At 40.8% G+C, this 17,544-nt stretch overlaps 1 protein-coding gene across 2 annotated transcripts in view; it reads left to right on the top strand.

Moving 5' to 3' along the window:
- The window catches only part of LOC104603308 (formin-like protein 18), a 160,926-nt gene that overhangs the window by 118,811 nt on the left and 24,571 nt on the right, over positions 1-17,544 (top strand). For both annotated transcript variants that reach the window (XR_736198.3, XM_010267305.3), the window contains exons 15-16: positions 1,521-1,589; positions 1,691-1,757. Coding sequence is in view for 1 of the 2 variants with exons in the window: in XM_010267305.3 (XP_010265607.1) it covers positions 1,521-1,589; positions 1,691-1,757 (136 nt within the window). In the remaining variant the exon portion in view is untranslated. The remainder of the gene's footprint in view (positions 1-1,520; positions 1,590-1,690; positions 1,758-17,544) is intronic.

Below are 17,544 nucleotides of genomic sequence, written 5' to 3'. Positions count from 1 at the left end.
TTTGTTGTTATCATACATTTTGTCTTTATAGTGACTTAGTAAGTGAATCATTTAAAAGTAGTAATCCGATCATCAAATCACTGAATCCCCATTTTTTCTTTTAGGAAAATATTTAAAAAAACTATGATGGTTTTAATGAAATATCAGAAAGCTTCTAATTATATTTTAAAGTTTTAAACCTTAAATTCATAGTCTGTCAATGAAATCTGAAATATCACTGTCATATTGGCAAAATATTGGAGATATTAAGAGAAATAAAATGATTGTTGGAAATTTTCATACTTCCACTAGGAAAATGGGGAGATTTCAGAAATTTTACCAAATCTTGCTGATATTGTGAACCATGATGGGGTTGAGTAAGTTGCATTTAGGATTGTTTTTGCTGGCTAATTTGTTGTATATTTTTCTTCATGTTGTGCACACTGTGTTGGATTTTGATAGACCCTTCCTCTTGAGGACCTCCACATATCTGCCCCCTTTCCTCTGTCTTTGCACACCCCTTCTGCACATCCATGCCCATGTGTGTTTCCTTCTATCTTTTCTTATTCAACGAAACCAACTATATTGCCGATTTTTCATCCCTACACCATCTATACAAAATTATGCATCAGAAAGATCCTATCGACTTTGAAGCTTTTCCTAAACGCTACCATCCCTAGGGCAAATTAACACAACATAGGAATAAAACCCAATTGATACCTTCCATTCTTGTATGTTTATACAAATAAATGGCTCTAAAGTCAAGATTAGAAAGATCAAAATGCTATGGATCTATGTGGCAAGATTTATTTAGACATTTCCTTATTAGTAAATTGTAGGAAGCATCATATAGGATGTGTAAGAGCATACACTTGCAAATCACCATAGAACCAGTTTAGTCCATCCGGTCCAGTCTGGTCCAATTAACAACCCAGGCTACCAAGAAGTAATTCAGAGAAAAATTATAGAAGAAGTGATTGACAACTGTCCACTTTAGCTGATGTGGCATGGAAGGTTCTAGAAACCTCTCCACTTAATAAATAGAAAATATAAATAATATTGGGAAATTAGCCACAGGAGGGGGGGAGGTCTCTCCACTGACATTTCTCCCAAGTCTTCCTTCTACCAACATTCTCTCTCAGACCCCTTTCCTCTCTCTCTCTCTCTCCAGTCAGGCCATGGCTAGTTTCTCAATCTTTCTCTTAGATCACTGACTTACAGGAACTATGGTGGCCTAATCCCTTGCCAGAGGATACATAGTGCAGTCCCTCTGGGGGGTCCAGATAATCTTCATTTCTCCCTTCGGCTGTTTCTCGGACCTTTGGGGTTTGACCATGAATGCCACATCCCTGGAGCTTACAGGATGAATAGCACAGTGGTATCTATGTAGGCAACTGAATATCTAAATGAGACTAGATTGATATTGTTATAAGTTATGTTAATTATTCCTTTTTTTTCTTTTACAATGCACGTTTTTCTTTAACTGTTATTGTTCTTTTTATATCTGTTGTGTTTTTCAAATCAAATGTTTTTACTTGCAGACTGTGAAGGAATTTCTTGTCGTTGCAGAAGCAGAAGTGAGGTCTTTGGCTTCACTATATGCCGGAGTGGTATGTCCTAGCTTTTCCCCTTAATAATGGAGCTTAAACTTCAAATGTGTAAGCAAGACAAAATTGTTCATAAGATGGTATGTTTTTGGATTGGATTACAGGGTAGAAATGCTGATGCATTAGCACTTTATTTTGGAGAAGACCCAGCCCGTTGTCCATTTGAGCAAGGTATCTCCATCTTGTTAGCTTCAACATTTACTAACAATTTAGAAACTGAAAGAGTAAAAATAAAAATAATAATTGCCCACCTATTTCCATATAATTCTTCCTCTTAGGTTCCCAACTCCACGTGCTTTTAATCAAAACATAAATTTCATTTCTTGATTTATTTTAGGTTTCCATTATGCCTATGTTTGTATCTGATCATCATAGATTATCTTCTCATATTTGATAGTACAGATGTTCTTGTGGTTTTTTTTTTTTATTTTTTAGTTTTGAATCTGCAATTATACTTCTTCTAATAATCCCTGAAGTTTTGTTAACAGTTGCCATGTTTTTAGTTATCTTTCCCTGATTTACATGAACTTTCCAAATATCTTAGTGATATTAGCAAAATATCCTCAAATTTTCCCTATTTCTTTATGGTGAAACATCTATTGATATTGAAATCACAAACTATGAACAAGGCTTATAGAAGAGGAGAATAGAGATAGTGGCATTGTAAATATATAAAAAAACAGCAAAAGTATATATAGAGAAAAAGAGAAGGAAGAACTTGCATGGGGAATGCTACTTACCTACGAACTTTCACAAGTCACTCAAATAACAACCTCCATTAGTATGATGGACGAAAACACTCCCATGGGTATTACGTGATCTATTATAGTTTTCTAGATGCCAAGATTGTCCTTCTTTGACCCATTAATCATTTTCTTCTTTGTTTTGTCCATGTCAGGAGATTAGGGTTTCTTTTCATCTTTGAACAGGGTTTATTTGCGAAGTTGGAGGATTGAAGAAATAGATGGTAGGAAAAACAATGTATTCCAGAAATTTTCCATTCTCATCTTCATTTTCCCCATTCTTCCGAGTGTTGTTTTTGAGTCAAGTGTTTTGTGAGTCTCCTTTGTGTTTGATGGCGAAGTTTACCCTTCTTACTTAGTGGGTCTCCTACTGTTGTTTCTGAGACAAATATTCCGTGGGTCTTCTGGTGTTAAAAATTGTTGGTAATTAAGTATTATGTACTTCTCTTGTCATAAATCAGATTTTGTCTATTGTTATGCTTGTTGCTTTGACATCTGAAAAGTCTTGGCTGTAGGTGATTTCATAGCGGAGTCCTTGAAGACTGCTAATGAGATTCTTAAAACGAGAAGGAGAATCAACTAATGAAAAAAATTGATTAATTTCCATTGACTAGCGCTTGGAATATTGTATCATCGGCATTAGCTTATCTCCACGGTTGAATTTATATCCTACAATTAATTCATTTCAGCATAGATGAGCAATGGCTATTGTGTTGGCCATTTAATGAAAGTTCCTACAACTAAAGGAAAAAATTTGATTAGTTTCCATGGGTGATTAGTAGACCACTAGACTGTTGTTTTTTGGCTCTTTATTGAAAGTTTATACAACTAAAGAAACAATTTTGGTATTCCTTAATGAAAGTTCATTTCAATATTTTGCATGAGGAAGTTTCTTCCTGTGGTAAAAAAAGCTCTCTGTTCCCATTTTCCAACTCCAGTAATGCTTGGAGGAGTTTCTTCTGCTTGTTCAGTGGTGAGAATAGAACCTTAAACCAGACCTTTAACTATTGTTCCATTCGATTTGAGAACAAAACCTACTACAAATGGTAATTTAAGAGGATTAGATTGGTCATTTTCCACCTGCTGTTAACAGTGCTTAGCTTGTCAAAGCTTCCTTTTTTTCTAGGGGGGGGGGGGGGTGTCTTTGCAACTTTTGAAAGTTTAGGTAGTGAAGTGGCACACCCCTCATAGTTTATAAGGGTTTTTGGAGTTTACCCATAAGAAAAAGAAATTTTAAAAACACTAATCCTTGGCATCATACTTCATTTAGAAAGTATGGGCCCAATCTTCCTATGTAGACTTACGTGTGTCAATCTACTAGGTTTGCAAGCTATAACCAAGAAAATAAGAAGACATAAGGGGGGTGTTTGAATGAATGACCCGACCCCAAAGTATTATGAATAATGTTAATATCATTAGTTTATTACTTTATTATTATTTTACTTCTATTTTATTATTATTGTGTTATTATTATTTTATTAATATTATTGTTTATACATTCTCATATTCAACTTTGAGGGCAAAATGGTAAGATTGGAGGCAATGTAGGTTACACTCATATTATGATGGTGTAGGAGCAGTGAAGGAGAAGTGAAGTTTTTGAAGGAGGCCCTCATATTATGATGGTGTAGGAGCATAACATAACACTAAGTATTGCGGAAGGGACAGGGCGAATTTTAAAAATTTCTCCCATCTTTGCAGGGAATCGAATTCCCTATATTTGAAAATCATGTTTTTCAAGGATCAATCTTGAATCAAGAACCAAACCATATCTGAACCAAAAGGAGTAGGAGGGAGGATGTACCTAATACAGAGAAGCAATATCTCCCAATGGAGGTGTTCACGCCCAAGGAAGGATCCAAAATCTGCTCCCACTAAAGATGGCGCAGTGCAGGATGGAGCAGAATCAGCAATGTTCTTCCAAAAGAACTTGACCCTTCACAAGAATCAACTGGACGGCTTGTGAGTACAGCTCCAACCAATCTTTTCCTAAAAGATTGGAATCAAGATCAGATCTTGATTTCTCCCGAGAACTGGAGATCGAACTGAAGGTGATGGCGGCGGCAGGAAGGAGGCGGCAAGAGAGAATTCGCAGGGTGCAGAAATCTCTCTTCTTGTGATCTTCAGTTCTGAAGAGAATTGAACATCAATCACTAATTGTGTTTCGCCCCTTTCTTTCTTTCATAATCTTAAAGGGATCAGCTCCTAATCCCATTAGGAGTTGCTAATCCAAATCATATTTGGATTAGAAGTCCCTTTAAGTGATAAGGGATAACCCTTATCTTATCTGCAGATCAGATCAGCCATCTCCTAATCTAATTAGGAGGCTTCCAGATCTAAATCTCATTTAGATCTTGGACTCTCTAAGTGGATAGGGTCTAGGCCCAATCCTATCAGCTGATCCATGTCAGAATTTGCCCCTTTAAGTGACTGATCAAATCAGCCCAATTCGAAATAGGCTTAAGGCCCATTTAAGGTTATGTACTCACTTAGCCTTCCAAACTACTGCCCAGTTGGGCTTCCTTGTATGGCGTGGGACCCAAACATTGATCTACACATCAGCCACATGGGTTCAGCCCAGCCTTTGTTACAAGGCCTGGCCGAATACACTGTTATGGACAGTGCAACCCCTGAAACCCATCTTGTGGGCTCTATGGGCCCAACACTTACCCTAAGTGGTCCCTGGGCCAAGCCACCTTGTAACACCCAGGGACTATGGGCAGATGCAAGATTAGCCCATCAGGTATTATCCTCAATGGTCTTACACTTAACCTCTCAGCCCATAATGATCAAACATTGCCCGACAAGGGAGGACCTCTCCCTCGACTGCAAGGAACAGTGTTGCACTCTCCGCTTACATGGATCCCGGGAATTAAAACCTTTTGCAAATCATTTCGAAACCATAACATATATATCTCTATATATAAATATATTTTGCAAAACAAAATCTCAACAATTGAAATCGGCTGCCGGCAGTCTTGGTTTCCATTACAGAGAGTGCATCCCCGATCATTACCTTTGTCCGACAAAGGGGCTGATCCTGTCACTATGATCACCCACTTAGATGAATTCTCGGACTGTCCCAACACACCCAGGTTTTGACCCCCGCTAAGGATCTCACTGATTGGTACATCAAAGACAGCCCAATCCAACACCTAGTGTAGTATCATAATCGAGTCTAGGGGTCAGGTGTAACTTTCCAGTTTTGCCCATCTATCTCCAAGGTCCAGGGCAATACTGGAAATCTGGTCCGGTTCAGAGGTTCTATTAATCCTACACTGCATGTGCTTCGGGTCTCACCCTGGTAGCTGAGACAAGGCACCCCAACAGTTGGCCGCACATCAGTGTTAGCCTTGGTATGATAAATCTCCCCAGACTTACCCAATGGCTGTGAACATTCTAAACTAACACAAGTCTCATTAAGTGTCCAGTTTAAGGGTATTACACAGAAACACACCACAAGAACATGAATCAAATGTGTACTTTATTCATTTACAATAAATTCATAATGTACATAATTCTGATTGAAGTTAAGGGCATACAACTGTCTAACAGCTCCCACTTGCACTTAGGTCCAATCTAGTATAAGCCGGAGTCCCATACTTTCCACGTGTTTCTCGAACACTTTCTGTGTCAGTGGCTTAGTCAATGGGTCTACTACATTCTCTGCTGATGCTACCTTCTGAATCAAGATATCCCCTCTACCAACAATCTCCCGGAGTACGTGGTACTTCCTCTCGATGTGCTTCGACTTCGAGTGGGCTCGTGGCTCCTTAGCCTGAGCAATCGCTCCATTGTTGTCACACAACAATGGGATGGGTGATGTGCTGGACGAAACTACTCCCAATTCGTGAACGAACTTCTTCATCCACACGGCTTCCTTGGCAGCTTCACTTGCAGCAATGTATTCGGCCTCGGTTGTGGAGTCTACTGTGGACCCCTGTTTGCTTCTTTTCCAGCAAACAGCACACGATCCTATCGTGAAAACATATCCAGATGTAGACTTTCTACCATCCGGATCCGACTGGAAATCCGCATCTGTATACCCTTGGATCTGTAGTGAACTACCATCGAATACCAGACAAAACTCTTTTGTCCTTCGAAGGTACTTAAGTATGCATTTCACAGCAGTCCAATGCTCCTGCCCTGGGTTGGCCTGGAATCTGCTTACTACACTCACTGCCTGGGCGATGTCAGGACGAGTGCATAGCATGGCATACATGATGCTCCCTATGGCTGAAGCATAGGGAACGTCTTTCATGCTCTCGATCTCCTCAGAGGTCTTTGGAGACATCTTCTTGGAGAGATTGACTCCATGCCTGAAAGGAACATTTCCTTTCTTGGAGTTTTCCATGCTGTATCTCTTGACTATTTTGTCAATATAAGCAGATTGGGATAATCCTATTATCCGCTTCGATCTATCTCTATAGAGTCGAAGACCCAGTATATAGGAGGCTTCTCCAAGGTCTTTCATGGAGAATTGATGTGATAGCCATACTTTTATCGTAGTTAACATTCCTACATCATTCCCAATGAGCAGAATGTCATCTACATACAGAACCAGAAACGTAACCTTGTCACCACTGGTCTTCTTGTAAACACAGGGTTCATCCGGATTTTGCTCAAAATCAAACCTTTTGACCGTAGAGTCAAATCGGATGTTCCAACTTTTAGAAGCTTGCTTGAGTCCATATATGGATCTATTCAACTTACAGACCATGTGTTCCTGACCCGCAGCTACAAAACCTTGCGGTTGCTGCATATAGATATCTTCAGTAAGATCTCCATTCAGAAACGCAGTTTTGACATCCATCTGCCAAATCTCATAGTCATAGTAAGCTGCTACAGCTAGCAGGATCCTAATGGATTTAAGCATGGCCACGGGCGTAAAGGTTTCCTCATAATCGATGCCTTCTTTCTGAGTGTATTCTTTCGCCACCAAACGAGCTTTATAGGTCTCAACCCTGCCATCGGGGCCCTTCTTCCTCTTGTAGATCCATTTGCAACCAATTGCTTTTACCCCGGAGGGCGGATCCACTAGAGTCCAGACTTCATTGGTCTCCATTGAGTCCATCTCAGCTTTCATGGCATCTACCCATTTAAGGGAGTCTATGTCCAACATAGCTTCCGTATAAGTTACGGGATCCTCTTCACTAGTCAAGGTTTCGACCAGGTAACTATCCTGATCGTAACCAAAACGGACCGGTGGCCTGGACACCCGGGTAGATCTTCTAGGTTGGTCACTACCTGGAACTTGTGGGACACCTCCCACTGCATCTGGGCTCTCCTCATTAAGAACAATTTCCTGACGAAGATTGTCCAAGATGTAGTCATTTTCCAAGAATTGCGCATTCCGACTGCAGAACACCTTCTGCTCACTTGGATCATAGAATAGGTAGCCCACTGAGCCCTTTGGGTAGCCTACGAATAGGCAACGGCTGGTCTTGGATTCCAATTTGTCCGGATTAGTTCTTTTAACGTGAGCCGGACAACCCCAAATCTTCAAGTGTCGTACACTTGGTTTCTTTCCGGTCCAAAGCTCATAGGGAGTCTTAGGAACCGATTTGGTTGGAACCCGGTTCAGCACGTATATCGCAGTCTCTAATGCGTATCCCCAAAAGGATGTGGGTAACTCTGAATGGATGAGAAGTGACCGGACCATATCTAATAGGGTCCTATTCCTCCTCTCTGAAACACCGTTAAGTTGTGGTGTAGCAGGAGGAGCTAACTGTGATATTATCCTGTTTACCTTCAAGTAGTCCTTGAATTCGTCAGAGAGATATTCGCCGCCTCGATCTGATCGAAGGGACTTAATTTCTCTCCCTAACTGTTTTCTCGACCTCTTGTCTGAACTCTTTGAACTTTTCAAAGGATTCAGACTTATGTCTCATTAGGTACACGTAACCATACCAAGAATAGTCATCGGTGAAAGTAATGAAATACACGTGTTAGTTACGGGTCCTAACACTCAGGGGACCACATACATCAGTATGTATAAGGTCAAGCGTGCCTGTACATCTTTCAGGCTTACCGATAATTGGCCTCTTTGTCATCTTACCCTGAAGGCAAGGCTCACAAGTGGGAAGATCTTCTACAGTTAGAAAATCCAAAGGACCATCCTTTACCAGTCTTGTGATTCGGTCAATACCGATATGGCCAAGTCGGTAATGCCACAGGCACATGGGATTAACTGTATCACGTGCTCTTTTCTTGGGGATTTCGGCCGACGTAGTTTCGGCTATGTTAGTTTCTAGAGAAGGATGTAGAACATAGAGACCATTCTCCAGTTCCCCATATGCGATGAATTTATTGTTTCTTTTAATAGTAATCGTATTACTGAAAAAGACAGAATATCCATCCGCACACAGTTTTGAGACAGAAATCAAATTTCTTCTTAGATTTTGCACAAAAAGACAATCTTTAAGTACAATATTTCCTTCTCTAAATTTTAATTCTACGGTGCCTATTGCCGTAGCTGCAATGCTTGCAGAAGTCCCCAAGTAGAGCATCACTTCTCCATCATTCAGCCTTCTGCTTACCTTGAACCCCTGTAGTGAGTTACACGCATGAGTTGAAGCCCCGGAGTCAATACACCAGGACGCAGAAGCCAGCAATAAGTTAGTTTCTATGACACAAGATTCAAAATTACCTTTCTTGGATTCCAGGTACTGAGGACAGTTCCTCTTCCAGTGGCCGGTTTGTTTGTAGAAGTGACATGCATCTACTGTCCTGTCCTTCTTCTGCTTCTTGGGCTTGGTAGTCTTTTTCTGAGGCTTCTTTGCCTTCCTCTTTTTCTTGCCCGTTTTGTTAGCTTCAACAAGCATTACCACAGGCTCATCCTTCTTAAGTAAGTCCTCGGCCCTTTGCAACATGTTGCTCAGCTCTTGGACGCTGACATTCAGTTTGTTCATATTGTAGTTTAATATGAACCCATTGAAGGAAGAGGGCAAGGAGTTCAGAATGGCATCTACTTGAGTGCCAAGATCTAGCCCGGATCCAAGGACTTCCAGCTCGTTAATGTATCCCATCATCCGAAGACAATGGTCGTGAACTTTCTGCCCCTTGGACATCTGAGCGGTCATGAACATTTTCAAGACCTTCTGCCGAGTAGAACGGTTCTGCTCTTCGTACATTGTTTTCAGATTGTCCAATATGTCCTTAGCGAGTTCGATCTGATCGAACTGCCTCTGTATTGAGTTGTCCAAAGAAGCAACGACATAGCAGCGGGCTAGGGAGTTTTTATCCTCCCAATCTTGGAATTCTCTCCTACGGGCTTCAGAAGCCCTATCACCCGGATGTTCCAGGGCAAGAGACTTGACTACCTTGTCCAATTTTTCAGATGTTAAAACCAACATTAGGTTACGATACCAGTCGACATAGTTTGGGCCCTTAAGCTTGTTGTCGTCAAGAAGCTTTGCAAATTGTCCGTTTGCCATTTTCTGATAAAACAGCAAATATCAGTCCACAACCTTATATGATTCATGTTCAAATCATAGACATGGATTTTAATCTATGTTCCATTCCCATTTGTTCATCTCTGAGTTTTCCCTCCTTCTCAGGGATGGATACAACGACTTGTCTCTAGAAATGTGGGAAACCATGTAGGGTGCATGGAGCCAATTGTTTCAGCTGCAAAACCCCACCACCTTTCTGTGAAGAATCATATCCACTCATCATATGAGTTTTCCCTTTGGCCTCTGTTAGACAAGGTTCAGAGCCGTTTTCAGGTAAACCTTTCTGTCCAGTGAGTGCTCACCCATCATATTCGTGAACGCCAAGGTACCATGAGAGAGTTCCCATTTTCTAGTGAAGCCCCTCCCACATCGGTCTATGACGCCCCTATCATCTAATGAAACACTTAGACAAGCCCAACAGCAACTGGGTAGCCCATTTTCTGGTGCGTTTCCTCATTACTTTAGGACCCATCCTCATGCTAATGATGGAAGGCCTTTAGAGAGTTCATCACATGAATCTCCCTATCACGTGCACTCATATTTACTGGAGGGAACAAGAATTACGCCCTAGTTTATTTTAGGTCAAGCCAGAGTGGCTTCCATTGACTTTCACAAAGTCAGATTTCGGTGGGCCTTAATCGGCTAGGGTTCCGCACGTAACCTCTTCAGGAGGTGTGGGGCCCACCATTGAGGGAGGTCATCCAATGACCAAAAGGGACACCATGGCAATGATGTGCATTCAGCCATGGTGTGCGCAAGAGCCACTATCGAATCTGCATGGGCCAAGCACTTATGGCCCATGAACGTAGCACATCACACATCCATACATCACATGCTGGGAGGAATTGATCCAATCAATTAATTATCTGTGAAAGCCCATTTTAATCCATAATATTAACAATTAATATCATCTAGGTATATGGGCTGAATCAGGGTTACCCAGTTCGGCCCATATAGCTTGTTCTTTTGAAGTTGGCTTTTGGCAGTTTTAACAATTTAAAACAGGGCCTTACAGGTTGGGCCGAATTAAATATCCAATTAATTATCAATCCTTAGGCCCATATGAACAAAAATTAGGGCTGATATACAGCCTTAATCGAACCCTAGATTCGGTCCAAACAATTTGAACCAATCTTGGTTCGAATGGGTCTAGGGTTTGATTTTTAATTAAATATTTAATTCAAGAAAATAATATGAAATTAAAGAACTGATAAAAGAAAACAAGAATCAGTCAATCCAGGGTTGTTCGTACAATCCATCCTGCAAAACAGAGGTTAGATCACAGAATGCAGTTTCACAAACTGCAAATCGCAGGTAGCGAATGTCCCATCTGCGAAATCTCCTTCCTTGCGCCGCCATCTTCGATCCAAAAATAAAATGAATAGAAAACCTAATTTCTATTATATTTACATCAGATTGAATACCTAATACATTGAGTCGAAAAATAAAAAAAAATTATTTACAGACCAAATGTAATGAATAAATCAAGAAACTGCAAATCTTGCAGGTTCCCTGTGCAAACCAAGAATTCGATCTCCTTTTGTACGAACAGCCCATAAATCAAGAAAATCATAAAGAACTATTCTAAACAATAATCAGATTTATATAAAATTAATTTCAGATTATTCGCCCATTAATTTTGGGAACAAATTTCCCAAAACCCATATCTGCGCAAATCGGGTAGAACACCTTCTGCCCATTTGCGCAGGTTCAGATCTGAATTAAATTGATTCAAGATTTGAAACCTGGCTCTGATACCACTGAAGGGATGGGATATCCATCACATGGACGCCCAAGTCTTGCGGAAGGGACAGGGCGAATTTCAAAAATTTCTCCCATCTTTGCAGGGAATCGAATTCCCTATATTTGAAAAACATGTTTTTCAAGGATCAATCTTGAATCAAGAACCAAACCATATCTGAACCAAAAGGAGTAGGAGGGAGGATGTACCTGATACAGAGAAGCAATATCTCCCAATGGAGGTGTTCACGCCCAAGGAAGGATCCAAAATCTGCTCCCACTGAAGATGGCGTAGTGCAGGATGGAGCAGAATCAGCAATGTTCTTCCAAAAGAACTTGACCCTTCACAAGAATCAACTGGACGGTGTGAGTACAGCTCCAACTAATCTTTTCCCAAAAGATTGGAATCAAGATCAGATCTTGATTTCTCCCAAGAACTGGAGATCGTACTGAAGGTGATGGCGGCGGCAAGAGAGAATTCGCAGGGTGCAGAAATCTCTCTTCTTGTGATCTTCAGTTCTGAAGAGAATTGAACATCAATCACTAACTGTGTTTCGCCCCTTTCTTTCTTTCATAATCTTAAAGGGATCAGCTCCTAATCCCATTAGGAGTTGCTAATCCAAATCATATTTGGATTAGAAGTCCCTTTAAGTGATAAGGGATAACCCTTATCTTATCTGCAGATCAGATCAGCCATCTCCTAATCTAATTAGGAGGCTTCCAGATCTAAATCTCATTTAGATCAGCTGATCCATCTCAGAATTCGCCCCTTTAAGTGACTGATCAAATCAGCCCAGTTCGAAATAGGCTTAAGGCCCATTTAAGGTTATGTACTCACTTAGCCTTCCAAACTGCTGCCCAGTTGGGCTTCCTTGTATGGCGTGGGACCCAAACATTGATCTACACATCAGCTACATGCGTTCAGCCCAGCCTTTGTTACAAGGCCTGGCCGAATACACTGTTATGGACAGTGCACCCCCTGAAACCCATCTTGTGGGCTCTATGGGCCCAACACTTACCCTAAGTGGTCCCTGGGCCAAGCCACCTTGTAACACCCAGGGACTATGGGCAGATGCAAGATTAGCCCATCAGGTATTATCCTCAATGGTCTTACACTTAACCTCTCAACCATAATGATCAAACACTGCCCGACAAGGGAGGACCTCTCCCTCGACTGCAAGGAACAGTGTTGCACTCTCCGCTTACATGGATCCCGGGAATTAAAACCTTTTGCAAATCATTTCGAAACCATAACATATATATCTTTATATATAAATATATTTTGCAAAACAAAATCTCAACAATTGAAATCGGTTGCCGGCAGTCTTGGTTTCCATTACAGAGAGTGCATCCCCGATCATTACCTTTGTCCGACAAAGGGGCTGATCCTGTCACTATGATCACCCACTTAGATGAATTCTCGGACTGTCCCAACATACCCAGGTTTTGACCCCCGCTAAGGATCTCACTGATTGGTACATCAAAGACAGCCCAATCCAACACCTAGTGTAGTATCATAATCGAGTCTAGGGGTCAGGTGTAACTTTCCAGTTTTGCCCATCTATCTCCAAGGTCCAGGGCAATACTGGAAATCTGGTCCGGTTCAGAGGTTCTATTAATCCTACACTGCATGTGCTTCGGGTCTCACCCTGGTAGCTGAGACAAGGCACCCCAACAGTTGGCCGCACATCAGTGTTAGCCTTGGTAGGATAAATCTCCCCAGACTTACCCAATGGCTGTGAACATTCTAAACTAACACAAGTCTCATTAAGTGTCCAGTTTAAGGGTATTACACAGAAACACACCACAAGAACATGAATCAAATGTGTACTTTATTCATTTACAATAAATTCATAATGTACATAATTCTGATTGAAGTTAAGGGCATACAACTGTCTAAATGATCACTTTGCTAACATGGGGCTGAAACCTAAGGGAATTACATGAAATCTAGGTGGTTCTGGGAAGAAGGAAGTTATTTGTGAGCACTGTAAGAAACCAAAGCACACAAAAGAGAAGTGCTGGAAACTGTATCCGGAGCTTCTTCCCCTTCGTTTCCAAAAGAAGTCTGATAATATGAAGGCTGGAAGTGCCAATATTGCTGCTGGTCAAGATAGTGACAGATGCCTAACTAAAGAGAGGATTGCTAGTGAACAGTTAGTAGCTATGAAGGCTAAGTATGAGAAGTTTGGAAGGATGATCAGTCACCTAGTGGGTGCGGCCTCTTCTTACAACCCTCTAGGAATTTTAACCTCTCCTGCATTTGCTTATTCAGGTATACGGGCTTCTACCAATCATGCAACTATCTTAGGTAATCGTAGGATCCCTTGGATTATTGATTCTGGTGCTTCTAACCATATGACCAGCCTTTCCACCTTGTTTATTTCTTATGATTTGCTTCCTGGCCGTGATAAAATCACCCTAGCCGATGGCTCTCTTTCTCCTATCTCTAGCAAGGGAACCATCAAGGCTATAGACTCTTTGGTACTTCTTTCTACTCTTCATGTACCCAAACTAAATACAAATTTGTTATCTGTAAGTAGCTTAACTAAGTCTTTGAACTATAGTGTAACATTTTTCCTTCCTACTGTGTTTTTAGGATCTAGAGTCTCAGAAAGTGATTGGGAGTGGCCATCAGGCGAATGGAATATATCTGCTAGATACTCCTGGACAGGGCCAAGGACAACCTAGGAAAGCTGCATTTGGATCTACATCTTCAGAGTCTGTCAGTCGTGTCATGTTATGTCATTTTCGTTTGGGTCATCTTTCTTTCACTGCATTGAGTCATTTATTCCCAGAACTATTTAAGGGAATTAGTTTGTCAAGTCTTCATTGTGAGTCTTGTGAATTGTCAAAACATTGTAGAAGCAATTACCCTTTGAGTAATAAAAAATCTTCTTCTCCATTCCATATTGTGCACTCTGATGTGTGGGGGCCTTACCACTTACCCTCTATGGGTGGCTACAAATATTTTATCTTGTTCATTGATGATTTTTCACAATATACTTGGATATTTTTTATGAAGTCCCGTGATGAATTTCCCAGACTTGTGAGGCAGTTCCATGAATTTGTTCTAACTCAATTTGATACCAGAATCAAAATTTTCAGATCCAACAATTTAGAAGAATATTTTGAGAAAAACCTAACCTGATATCTCACTGATTTGGGGGTTATTCACCAAAGTTCCTGTGTTAGGACTGTAGAATAGAATGGAGTTGCTGAAAGAAAAACCGGCATACTGTTGAAGTTGCAAGAAGTATCCTGTTTGCCTCACATGTCCCTACAAGATTTGGGGGAGATGTTGTTCTCACTGCAACCTGCCTAATCAAACCATATGCCATCCAGAATGTTGGAGTTTAAGTCTCATTTCCATCTTCTTCATCCGGGCAAGGACCTTTTTCCTATTCCACTCCGTGTCTTTGGCTGCATTTGTTATGTACACATTCTAAGTACCCAGAGACATAAATTTGAACCAAAAGCCCACAAGTGCATTTTCCTTGGTTATGCCCCCACGCAAGGGTTATTGTTGTTTTGATCCAAAGACCGAAACTCGGTATGTCTCAATTGATGTCACCTTTGATGAGTTTTCTTTTTTTTTCTATGATCCTTCTCAGGAGAGGCATTGTCCAAAGGGGGAGGATTTGTCATAATTGTTTGCTCCCCCCCCTCCTTGTCCCAGTTGAGTCTTCTTTTGAGCCTCTTTCTCTTTCAAACGAGTAAAGGGAGTAACAGTCATCTCATTCTTATTCCAATGTTCCTATTCCTCTGTTACCTCCTCGTCCACTTTTTAATCCCAAGTTGTACCAGCGGCAGAGAACTAGAAGTGAACAAATTGTTTCCTCTACACCACATGAGCCTCCTGCACTTCTAGTCACATAAGAGACAACAAGTACTGATACATTCCCTTTGGAGCCATCTTTCCCAAACCTTAATGTCCCTATTGCTATTAGGAAATGTAAAAGGAAGTGTATTGCATATTGTATTTCCAAACACCTTTCTTATAGTTTTCTCTCTCCTTCATATTTTGGCTATCTTTCTTCTGTTGCTTCTAACCCAATACCTAGGTCAGTGTTAGAAGCTCTTACTATTCCAGAATGGAGGGATGCTATGAGATTAGAAATTGATGCCCTACATAAGAATAACACTTGGGAAGTGGTTGATTTGCCTGAAGGAAGGATCTAGTAGGTTGTAAGTGGGTTTTCACTATCAAATATCATGCCGATGGCACCATTGAAAGGTATAAAGCTAGGCTGGCTACAAAAGGTTATACACAGACATATGGGATTGACTATCTGGAGACCTTTGCTCCTGTTGCGAAGATGACCTTTGTGATGGTTCTGCTATCTCTGGCTACACATTCAGATTGGCCACTTTACCAGTTGGATGTAAAAAATGCATTTTTGAATAGAGAATTACACGAGGAAATCTATATGTCTCTTCCTCTAGGGATGTATGACATAGATATGGAAGGAAACGTCTACAAGCTAAAGAAATCTCTTTATGGACTTAAACAATCACCTAGGGCATGGTTTGAAAGGTTTAGGGCTGCCCTTGTTAACTTTGGCTATATACAGACTTAGTCTGATCATACCCTCTTTGTAAAGAGGAGAGGCTCTTTGGCAGAGTTTGAGATTAGGGATTAATGATCTTAAATCTTTCCTTCATACAGAGTTTGAGATCAAAGATCTGGGGTAATTGAGATATTTTCTTGGCATAGAAGTTGCTCGATCTAAGGATGGGATCCTTATCTCTCAATGAAAGTATGTGCTTGACTTGCTCACTGAAATAGGGAAGATGGGTGCTAGATCAGTTGCTACTCCTATTGATATGAGTCATAAACTCTCTACCTCAGGTGGAGTATTGTTGAAAGATAAGGGAGTCTTCCAGAGGTTACTTGGGAAGCTGCTCTATCTGTGCATTACTTGGCCAGACATTGCATATGCTGTCAGCTGCATTGGTCAGTTCATGCATGCTCCCAAGGACACTTACATGGCAGTAGCAGAACGAATTTTGTGTTATTTGAAGGGTTCTCCTGGAAAGGGAATTCTATTTGCTAAGCATGGTCATATGGAACTTGAAGCTTACACAAATGCTAATTGGGCTAGAAATATTGATGGCAGAAGATCAACTTCTAGGCGCCAGATCTTTAGCCGAAGCTGAATACAGGGCCATGGCTCATGGAGTTTTTGAGCTGTTGTGGCTTCAACCCTTGATGGAGGAACTGGGTATTGAGCATGATAAGCCATTAGTGTTAAATAGTGATAATCAGGCTGCCACCAACATTGCTCACAATTCGGTGCAACATGACAAAACCAAACATATTGAAGTTGACAGACATTTTATTCGAGAAAGAGTGGCTTCTGGAGAAGTTTGTCTACCTTGTATCTCTTTTGAAGGACAGTTAGCTGATTTCCTTACCAAGGGCATCCCCAAGGCTAAACTTCAGTATGATACTAGCAAGCTTGGCATGATTGACATCAAGTCAATACAACCCAATTAATCTCTTTGCTATAGACACTTGACACTACATTAAGGGAAGGACTTTTTCCCTTTTTGTCTTTATGATATGGTGTCCAACTTCCAATCACCATTGGATCCTTCATTAAGGATACTAATAATTCTACTGTCAATAGATTTAGGACTCTAAGGAGGAAGTTGTACAAAGTGTTCTCTATGTCTTAACATAATAGCAGATCCAATCACATTGATCATTAGTCAACATACCCTTCTTGAATGTCCCAACATACCTAGATATTTGACCCCAAAAGGATCTCAATGGTTGGCATATCAAAGACAAACAAGTCTGATACCAATATCAATTCTAGGGATTAAAAGCAACACACAGTTGTTCCACCTGTCATAAAGTCCAGGAACATGTTGGGTTTGGTCTAGTTCAATGTTTCTTGTAAACACTCATCCTCACGTCTTAGGTCACAACCTAAGCAGTTAAGAACCATTGCTTAACTACCTTTGGCAATGTTAGAATGACAACATTGTCAGGATAGACTTTCCCAAGTGTAT

This window comes from Nelumbo nucifera, chromosome 2 (assembly GCF_055504915.1).
Source record: "Nelumbo nucifera cultivar China Antique chromosome 2, China Antique-T2T, whole genome shotgun sequence".
Classification (NCBI taxonomy): domain Eukaryota; kingdom Viridiplantae; phylum Streptophyta; class Magnoliopsida; order Proteales; family Nelumbonaceae; genus Nelumbo; species Nelumbo nucifera.
Note: the sequence above shows the minus strand (reverse complement) of the source record. Positions and strands in the feature narration are given on the sequence as shown.